At 34.7% G+C, this 11,367-nt stretch overlaps 1 protein-coding gene across 1 annotated transcript; it reads right to left on the bottom strand.

The window, feature by feature from the left end:
* Window positions 1–320: 320 nt before the first annotated feature.
* Window positions 321–8,136, bottom strand: LOC137922249 (protein big brother-like). The gene is made up of 3 exons (XM_068765200.1): window positions 7,810–8,136; window positions 7,132–7,311; window positions 321–1,025 (listed from the first exon to the last, which is right to left on the bottom strand). The coding sequence occupies exons 1-3, from the start codon at window positions 7,981–7,983 to the stop codon at window positions 672–674; spliced, it is 708 nt and encodes a 235-aa protein (XP_068621301.1). The 5' UTR covers window positions 7,984–8,136; the 3' UTR covers window positions 321–671.
* Between the last annotated feature and the right edge of the window lie 3,231 nt (window positions 8,137–11,367).

Genomic DNA, 11,367 nt, shown 5'->3' with positions numbered 1-11,367 from the left:
TTATATTATAAGATTTTTCTGCATTTCTCCATGACCAATATAACATATGATACAAACCCATCACCCGAACAAAACAGATTCAAACAGTTAACTCTCTACGTGCTTGTGCAATGCTTGGCACTTTTTCTCTTTGTCAGATCTCTTATGATCTTCATCTTAATTATAGCAGATCAGTGATGCTACTAATCTTAATTAATATAAAGCGGTACCGTATTAAAGCGATAAACTACATGAATTACGTCAAATGATTTTTTACTACTATATGCCCGCCCTAATGGATAATACAGTTAATAATAATGCGGCTTAAATCATAGTCATAATTGAGTATATTGTTTTCTTGTAATGTAACCATCGCCTCTTAGGTTCGACTATTTGGTGAGTAATTATCATTGGCTTAAATAAGGTCTCCCTTACAGGTAATTTTATTTTTAGCTATTAGTAGCAAGGTTTTATTGGTTTTCTGTTTAAATGCCTTCTGAATATGGTATATATGGAATTGCATTCAGTTTCTGAAAAGTAACATTTTCCTGCAGACGACCGGAATTTTTTTTTCAGTAATACCAACAACTCCTTGTGCTAATAACAAATTAGTAAATAAGATTTGATTTTGTAAAGTAATAAGTATCGTGGTACTTATTAGTACACAAATCGCAAGAAAGTTACTGTTAGTTTTACGAAATTAAAGCTCCCTGTGAATGAGGTTTTAAATGGACGGGGTGGGCTGGATGGGGATGAGTGGGATGGCCACCGTGGGGTGGTTGGCGCGTCTGATGGCAGCGCTGCGCATGTACGTGAGAGTGCGCACGCAACTCCTCCCCATGTTCACGGTAAGCACGCTGTTTATCTTCAAAATCTCTGAGTCTTTGGTTATAACGTTCAATCTGGTCTCTTAAAGCTGCATCCTCTATTGCGGCCCTCTCTTCGTCGAGTTCCAGACAGCCGATCCCCTCGAGTTTCTCCAAATCGATTGAGCCCCGCCATCGGACACATACACCATTCATTATGAACCGAGACACGATATGTACCTGATGACAAAAAAGGGCAACTTTAGTTTTAAAATGAATGAACCTTTCTCTGAATTTAAAACAAAAAATAAAGACAAAAACAGACGTTGTAGGTGGCACGTTCCGGTTCGATAAGAATGTATCCGTCAAATTTATGCAACATAGGGACAACGTTTAGTTGCCTCATGGTTAGTTACGTAATCTGTTTAGTTTTCTGCATATTAAACTAAAATTTACCTTTCGATAATTATCACGTAGTTCCGGTGATTTTTCATTACAACATTACACCTACAAACGAACCGTAGTAATAATTAGTTTTTAGGTAAAGGCGATTAAAAATACTACATCCATTAACAATACATTAATAATGTTGTGCAGAAATAGCAAGATTATGTAATAAAAGTGAAATATAAAATATTTGATAATTTTAACAAGTTTCTTTCACCGAAGGTTGCTTAGCTATTTTTGCTGCTGAAAATAGTGGGGTGTAGCATAAGAAATGACTATGTTAAGGAGACGTGTTTTACTTTACGCTGATTTGTTATAGGCAAGCTGATAATTTACCACTACCCTTTTCCCTCAAGTCATTTTATGTTATATAAAAAAAAACATCAAGCTAACTAAGTCATTTGGAGATATTAACGAAATTATTATGGTACATCTTTAGTTATTTTAATATTAGCAATTACGTGTTCTCGAAAAAAGTAAAGCAACATAAGGCAGGCGTGGAAACGTAGATCGCGTGCTCATTTCATTCCGACTTAGCCTTGCACCGACAGCGACCGGCCAACTTTCAGTAAGATGGCTATTCTTAACATTTATTTGTAAACCTTTTATTATTACTCTTCGAGACGGGTAGTAACAAAAAGTTAATTTTTAGTACCGAATTTTCTATATATAATTGTTAATAAAATAAAATATTGTTTCACTTGTGCCCTAATGTACTTTATTACACACTTATCATTTTATTCGCCCAATGCACCTATTAAAATATTTAAAATGATATTTAAAAACGTTCTTTAATCACATGTTTTTTGTTATATCTTCTTCTTGGTCGTTTATATTCGTTGTAAAAGGTCGCACCTTTCCTGGAAAGCCATAGTTGAGGCGTAGAGGCCTTTATTCCCGTCACCATTCGCACAGAGTTTGTACCTCGAGTTGGTGATCGCTCTCTTGTGCTCTTTTCTTCCATTTATATCTATTTATTTTGTTATACAAAGTAAAGAAAAAAATTTAAAATCGATAAAATTCTTTAAGGATTTTAAGGAAGGGAATGAGAACAAAGATGTAGTGGTTTTACAATTTACACTGAAGTATTTTCAATCACAGCAGCACACATTTTCAATACAACGACAAAAAATATTTCCAATTAATACTGGAGATTAGTGAAGTGGTTTACTTTTAAAATTACAGTAGTTTTAGATTAAAATTATAGATTTAATTTAATTTTGGCAGCAAGATTAGAAACAGGCAAAACACCATGGACGCCAAAAAATATATTAAAATCCTATGAGGTAATTTTTGGTGGTGGTACGGTAACTGCAGGAATTGAATTTACTTGGAAATGTATAAAATGACAAGTTGTATGATACAACGTCATGCGCAGAACATGAATACATCGGCTTATCGTAAGAAGTGATCATATATTCAATAAAAGCGTAAATATAAATAATTTAATTGCCATTTTCGAATACTAGCTGTGGGTATTGTTTCGTCAATAATATATCGCATCAGGAATGAGATCATCTGTTGATGAATGAAGGTAACCGACATAGCCTAGAGAATATTCTAGTTAAAGTGGCAGCGGGCCGACCACATAACGCGGAGATTGCCGCCGGGGCCTGAAGGTTCCGAAATGGACACCATTGACCCGCAAGCGTATATGGCGTCCATCCTCAAGGTGCACAGACGACCCTGAGAAGGTTGGAATACAAAGAATACAAGCCGCTTACAACCTAACTTATTATTAGTTTAGTAAAACCGGTTCCCGTTGGAATACAATTCTCATTTTGAAGATAATGGTGTGTAAAGATTAATGTCACACATCTTATGACTTATTAATCCCATAACACAATGGATTCCTTCCAAAATTTATAATTAAAATTAGATAATTGGTATCAAACTCTCGATTTGTTTATGTGTCACCCTTGAGTCGCAAGACATAGGAATGCAGGGTTAAACCTTTTTGCAAATTATATATTAAAAGAAAAAAAGCAAAGCATAGACGAATAATGCATACAAATTTTATCTATTATATTTCGCTGATGTATCTTAAGGGATCCAAATCAATTACATTTTATAGTTTACATTTTACAGTTTAAAATTTTCAAGAAACTATTATAGCTCCGATATTTTTAAGGATCGCTATAAAAATCATAGTAACGAAACGTGGCTGCGTTTTCATTTTTTCATTTGGACCAGTAAGAGACTTTCTAGTGAGCTACGTGAAAGAGAAAAGCGATTGTAAAATCAATAACTTCAGTCAGGATTGAGGGGCGTCGAGACGCCACGCCCGAAACATGGCTGCCGTTACTCCTCTCCCTCTTTTCATTAGCAAATTTTTTGCATTTTTCTCTGAACATATCATGGAAAATTGCGATACTAAAATATAATTTTATAAATAATTACAATGTTTCGTTTAACTTAAAATTTAACGTTTCTTTAACATAATTTGCGATAGGCATTAACCTTATTTGTAACGCAGAATTTGTCGTATAACACGAAAAACGAAAACGATATCGGCAAATTAAAAAAAATCCAAATAATAAAAGATACAACACAGAGTTAAAAATTGTTTAATTAACACAAAGAAAAAAGAAAATAGTTTTTTTATTGTTTCGAAATATCAAAATAACAAACGAAAAAGTACGTTTGTTGGCAATCAATAATAACCTGCAACGTGTTTCAAAATGTTTTGTAGGCTCATCAAAATGTTAATTATTATTAATTACATAATAATTTTTGTGTTACATGCGGACTTACCGTTTGTTACTAAGTACTTTACAAATTTCGTAAAATTTTAAAACTTTCTAAATATATATATATATAATTTAAAAAATACATTTTCCTAAAAATATTATTTAGTAACAGAACAATTGTTAGTTATCAAAATTTGACACTAAATTCTTTTCATTAACAGTTGTACAATAATACTTATATTTCACAAAAAATATTGCCATGAAAAAACTTTTTTTTGAAAAAAAGAATGTTGGTTGGGTTTTTAATTGAAATTATTTCTATCATTATGAATATATATCATATTATTGTATATATACATATATATATTGTGATGCGGCCGTTACTATATCCAATTTATTAAATACGCCCCTTAGTTAATCTCGGACTAGAACATTGTTAATTGCACGTATTGATCTTTTTCAAGGTCCAATGTCCGCTGCATTATCCTTAAACAATAAGTCTAAAGGACGTAACACTCGAAAGTAAGTAAAGTATACTAATCGAGCTGTATTGACATCAATAAGTAACTTTTCTCGTCGCTTGCAAAGCAGAACCGAGTTTTCCTGCCATGGATGGCAATAAAGTGTTTCACTGAAGTGCTGCATACGTACATAAAAATACATATATCTTTGTTAATATAGGCACATGCTTATATACAAATCCATAATTAATTGCCAGTGCGTACAAGAGGGCTCGTACGTACTCGAGTGTGCTGTTAAATGAACCGAATGTAAATAAATATAAGTGTTCATATAGAAGCGCAGCGGGTGGGCGCCCGGTAACGAAGGGGCTAAAATTCAATAAAACGTCCAACAGACGGGACACAAAGTAATAATTATACCAAGATAGCGAAGAGTGCGATGTTTAATTGGAATTTTTAAGGAAAAAATATTTTATTCTTAAAGCCTTGATATAAAGAATAATGTTTTGTAAGTAATATTTCACCATAAATAGCATTACGATAATTGTTTTCACGTGTATTTACAAATTGATATTTTTTTATTAGTAATAAATTCATTTTAACATTTGAATGAAATTCTGTTATATATTGCCTAAGCATATTGTGTAAAGTGGCTTTAAACGATACAAATCGACGCATTGTTTGAATACTATCCCTATTTATTTAACGGTTAATCACTCTCATATCAATCTTTTGTATATCTTATGCCTGTAATACTAGCGGACAGTAAAATCTTTTACAATGTTTGTGAGTCCTTACAAGTAATTGTTGTTTTTAACTTCCCATTAAGATTTAGTGTTAGCATTAATGCATCAACATGTCTCATTCCGTTCGAATATTATGAAAAGTATTAAAGCGTATCGGTATAATTGTCTATATAAAAAAGATGTCATTCATAAAAGCAACACGCTATAAAATTAATGCAGAGCGTGACTGGCGCGTTATGTTCGGCGTTACGGTTCAATTTTTTTTCGTTAGCGGCCTTAAAGTTATTTATGTCTTAATTTTAGATATGGAAATTGTGCCAGAAACAGCGTGCCTTGATGACGAGCCAATGGCCGGCAACGGCAGCAGTGACGCGATCGTTACCGAGGTTTGCTTAAGTCATAAATGACACAAAAACAAACTCTCTTTGATGTCTAATTACATTATTTTATTCGTAAAGTTTAGCCTCGAGTTTTGTATAAAAATAATTACTACATGAGTCATTAAACGGGTATTTGTTTTTAAGATACATTGTCCAAAAACACACATTGAAGTAAATTAGTATTTCATTCGATGTAAGAACTATACAATTAGATTGCTTGTAATATGTAGTTTGTGCCTACTGGTCACTGATAAAGTTCGAACGTTTTAACTCACATTTTTCCCGAATCGTAAGTTTTCCTTATACTACATGTTTAGCTTAATTATTCATTTTAATTGTTTTGATTTACAATAACGACATGTTATAAGACATTTTACGTAATGACTTGAGATCATACGTAATGGAGATACATACATTCGGTTGATAACTTTAAAAAACTGACAAAACTAGGTTATTACCGCACCACCGGTGAGTCACGTATTTACATACGGTGCATCTCCTGAAAGTATTACATATAAACGTTTGTAAGTTAGCAGGTAAAATTTAATTTCATCACTTCGGGTCCTAGTGTTTTACTTTAATGTAATTCATAAATTTATTGTATTTACGATTATTATCGATTGAATGCTTATATATGCACAACTGAAAATATGAATAAATCAATACTTATTATTGGTATTTTTATTACAACCTTCATAAAATGATGACATACTAGCAGTACATAGCGTAATGAATCCAAATTGCCGACCGAAGTTTGTTACTATTTGCTTTACGCTCAGTGTGTCGAAGGTTACTCTTCAAATTTATTTTTTTATTGTATATGTATTGTGATTAATAATTGGCATTGTTAAAGCTGCTTAGTGTTCCGTTATAGGGCTTTATTATAATATATATTGTTCATAACATGGTAACTTATAAATTTCTAATCTACGTAGGTCAAACGCCAAAAGTGCGATACCCAGTACACTGGGTACAAGTTTTTAGTTGATCTACAGTGCTGCCCAATTGATATTTGTTATTTCCGCGAGTTTGAATTGGCAAAATCCAGATGGTGTTTGGTCAAAAAATATTTTATATGGAGTAAAGCACGAGGGCTCTTATTTCACTATATTACCATATTTGAAGGCTGCCGAGCTCTTAGATCGCTTGGGTGGGCACTCCATGAAGTGACCTGGCTTTCGGACACATGTGGGGAGTCATCAGATTGGAATATCATTGAGGCCGAGTGGTTTTTAAATAACTGCCAATAATTAAATATGTAGCTCGTCTTATTGTCTTTGCGTCGTGCGGACTCGAGAACGTGGCTCGGTCTCAGGACGGCACGGCTTTTGAAAAGGAAGGATTGTTTTATAAGTGGTGGCATTTGCATTTTTTGAAAACGTATGTCCACGAGTGCTTGTAACGTATACACTGTATATCCCTAATCCTAACTTCATCGCTGGAAATGTCATTATCATAATACATATTTCTTTTTAATTGAAGGAGAAACAGCGTTTTTAAAAGCTTTATCGTCACATATAACATTTTTTCATAACAATATAAATATTATATTGCGATAATTATATAAAACTCTTAAACCGCAAAAGCAATGTTTTTAAAAGTTTATTATAGGAATAACTTACCTTCCCATTCTCTTTTTGGAAATCGCACCCACGATTATTGTAAGGTGAATGATCGAAGACCAGTTGCAAGTTGGTGCCAGTAGATATGAATGCGATTTCGGTGTGTCCCTCACGGCAACCGCTGGTAAAGCGCATCTGTCGCTCTTCAGGAGGACGATCACGGTACCCAGTGTACCGTACCTGACAATAAAAATAAATATTGATATAATTTATGCTAATTATACGACCTCGCATTTCGGATTTAGTTGCAAGTGAAAGTAATATACGTGCAGTAGTTATTAACATAGAGCTTACTCTTTGAATATCATACTCAAATATCTGTATATGTATACATGATTTAAAGTAATTGACGAATATTATATGGCAGTAATTACATATTAATATTCATTTGTGTGTTAAGAGAAACTTGAAAAACTGTAAACCTTTAGCCGTTATATTTTCGTGTAATTATATTCAATCTACGACATCGCGACATTTAGACAAAATTCTATAGATATTACGTTAAATTTATGGAGTTTCTGTAATGGTTTACAATTAAGTCATTATATTTATAATGATAAATTAATTAATGAAACACGGTGATTCAACTCAGTCGCATTATGTATTGCATCAAAATGAATTCAAACCATTTAGACGACGGTAACTATAAGTTTAACAATTAATTATCTGTAGACATACCTCGCTTTCTCTGCTTAATCGTTTAAACAAATCATCAGACTCAAATTTGGCCTTCTGGTCAGGAACGACTCGGGGCATCTTGAAAATGAACCGTGGTTTTGGCTGTTCATACAGCCCGATAGAATCGAAGGGTAACATGCCGGCCAAAGCAGCAGGATCACTCATGGCGTGCATAACAAACACGATACTACTTCATACAAAAACACCGGACAACATCACTATTCGCACGTAATACGAACTGACTCAGTGGGAACGATGATTCAGTATGGTACTCTAAAAGGCGAACGGTGTACTCTGCGATGCCCTACAACGCGTCCATCCGCCACGGTGACATTTGCTAACTGAATGATTGTTCACACAGTCGCTCGGAAAGAGTTTCCATAAGGGCGGAGCTTCTGTTGGTGGGGTACCGTGGCACCAATGACGATAGCACAAGACACCGCCTCGTTCGCCCCAACGCCTTCTGCGCTCGATTTCGGGAGCTTTCATGCGTTAAGAGGGTTTTCTCCCCTCGACATGTATCAAAATAAATACTGTAAACGACAAAGCACATGAATGTATAATGACGGGCATTATGCTTTTTCGTTTCGAGTGTTTTATATATTTGTATCAGAACCATTGTTCCTTTGTAGTGAGATAAACGTGTGCTATATACTTATAGGCGCGTTTTATAAGGGGGGCATCTGATACAAATCGAATGAAATGCGATATTTTTGTCAGGGATAGATATAATGAAAAAAAGTAAAATAGGCTACCGTGGCATCTGCTATTACTTCCATCTAGATGATATGTGTAACATGTACCTAAAATAAAAATCTGTGATATCTTTTATTAATTGTATTAAATATTTAACATTAATGACATTGATAAATATCATTAATAATTGTTGATAGAACTGAAGAATTGATTAGAATTATTGAAAAAAGATAAAGAAAAAAATGCCTCTCTGTTCTTCTCATTATTCTTTTTCAATGAATATACTTGAAACTAATTTGGGAGGTTTTAGTAGGTAAGTTTTGTTTAAAATATTCCTTACTTCCTGATACCATTAAAATTTTATATTTTTTTATTTTAAAAAATACCTAAAGAGATTGCGTTTTAACATTAAAAACGAACACGTTATTAAAGGTTTTTGCGGATTAACGACGACTTTTATGTAGATTGTGTTATTTTGAAAAAAAATATTTTGCAGTGAACCCGTTCATCAAATCTTTACGTACGTCGCCGTTTGGTGGTATGTTAGTAACAATTATAATAAAGTAATTATGTAAATTTTATTTAGATAATACGCGGTACAAAACTATAATCATAAATTTGTGTTCATCATAAACTATACGGTTATGTTATAACATAATTTAGAAAATTAAATATGTCAAGAATAATATGATCGTTTTCTTAGAATGAAATTGAGAGTATAACACCAACGATATATGTTGCATACGAATAATAATATAACACTTAAGTTGTTGAAAGGTGTTCCCTTTTATATATGTTTCTTTTTTTTTTTTTTTTTATTAATTATTTGTTAATTAATAATTTTCCTAAGTGTTGTATGTAGCTTGTGGATAGCAAATCTACCTATCCTGACATACGCTAGCTGGCCTCCGCGCATGTTAAACTGCGTGTAGTACGCAAACTCCTGGTCGTAACGAACAGGTTCATGCGCAGGAGCCACGGGAAAGCCGTGGTACGTGCGTAATGAAGACATACACGTAGACTTGGAACTACTTATAATTGCTCAGTTCTTAAAATGGGCATTAGTCCATTATTTAACTGCACCGGCACCTATACAGTTTCACCCAGTAGTTTCAAACGCCGAGTTGTCCAGAGGCCGAGGTGCGTGCTCGAATATCCAGGTGAAGCGACGACATTCTGAAAATTTACGTACAAAGCAAGTCACAGCGATTCCAAAAATCAACCTGCATTATTGCAGTCGAGTTTGACTCGTATATAACTGACGCTAACCTTCGACTATATTAGAAGCGTTGCCGGGCTTTATTCCGCCATTTCTTATCCCAGCGGTAAAACTTTCCAAACAGTAAGTGTTACTTGTTTTTTCTCGTTGCTAAATTATTGTGTGATTCACTTAATAATATACAGTAAAATAATGTAAAATGCGTGTTTCCATTTTAAGCATTTTTATTTGAATGAATAAACAGTATGACAGACGTTCTAATTTCGGAATGTTAACAAGGCAATAGCAACCGACCAAAGAATGCTTCTTTTTTATTAATTCTAATTTGTATCCCTAGTGTTTTTTATAATATTTATTTTTCGCTTAAACTAAACGCAGACAGTTTGGAGAGGTTTGCCGCTATTTCATACGGATCTTTCTTCTCCCAGCTGCGAGGCACGACAGTGTTTTATAATTTTTTACAATTTTTCTTACACAATTTTCTCTTATGGGTAAATACAGCTAAAATTTATACATATTAACAGTACAATTTGGAATACTCAATTACATATTAGTTGCTACATTATTTTATTTCAAGTCGCTGCCCAAGCGCTACAGACCGTTAAATGCCTTGAGATTTCGGACAATGTGCCGGGCCAACTCATCAAAAGATTCTGCTGTAGATTTTTTCTTGAGAAGGTCCGGTAAACTGAACGGAGGTATATTAAGGTTTTCACATGAGGACACGTGGTTACGTCTTTTGGATGCGAATGCGATGTGAATTTGTGTGACGATGATGTGGGTGTTGCTTCTATTCTGCAGTGCGGCGATGGCCGATTGTGAGTCCGTGTGAATAATTGTGTATGTGTTCGGGTATGTTGAACTGGCCCACGAGAAGCGGTCAGGCGGCCTTCCAGGAAAGCAACGAATGCCGCTCCCACGGAGAAGTCCTCCAGCTTGCTCCCATCAATGTATATATTCAAAGCATGGGGATAGGTTGGAGTGTAATTACGATCTCTAGAGTTCTAGAATTGTATCACAAGGTAAAAGATGAGAGACGCCGGTAAGTTTTGTGAGTTCCAGTGCCTTCACCTTCCGAACTTTGAGGTCGAGTGGGGTGAGTTCTGCGAGTGCTAGAGCGGCTGTGGTGGATATGGTCTTGAACGCCCGTGTGATCCTGATGGCAAAGCCTCGTTGCATACTTAACAACCGCCTTATTATCCCTTTTTTTAGAGCCGCTTGCCCCCATATGCCAGCAGCATATGTCATAATTGGCTCAATAACACTGATGTAGATTGTCGGGATGTTCTCGGGATGTGCCCCCCATGTTGGTCTACAGAAAAGACAAAGTCTGTTGAATATGCGCGAGGCTTTTTTGATAGTGCGCTGAACATGTTTATTAAAGAGTATTTTCTCGTTATGGTGACTCCCAGAAGTTTGAACTCGTGTATAAACGGAAGGCAGTATTGGCCCATTCTTATTGTGCATTTTTTGGCTGTGGGTGTGAATGCAATAATTTGTGTTTTTTCGGGGCCAAAGGTTAGCTTAACACTTTCACCCTACTCAACAATTTTACTAAGCGCGGAGTTGGTTAAATCTTGGAGGTCATCAGCGCGTGTGTGGTGTGTAATGAGCAAGACGTCGTCGGCGAACGCTTGTAAGTG

Source organism: Battus philenor, unplaced genomic scaffold (genome assembly GCF_028537555.1).
Source record: "Battus philenor isolate CCGP_79_NKW_IND1 unplaced genomic scaffold, ilBatPhil1.0.hap1 SCAF_2, whole genome shotgun sequence".
Classification (NCBI taxonomy): Eukaryota; Metazoa; Arthropoda; class Insecta; order Lepidoptera; family Papilionidae; genus Battus; species Battus philenor.
Note: the sequence above shows the minus strand (reverse complement) of the source record. Positions and strands in the feature narration are given on the sequence as shown.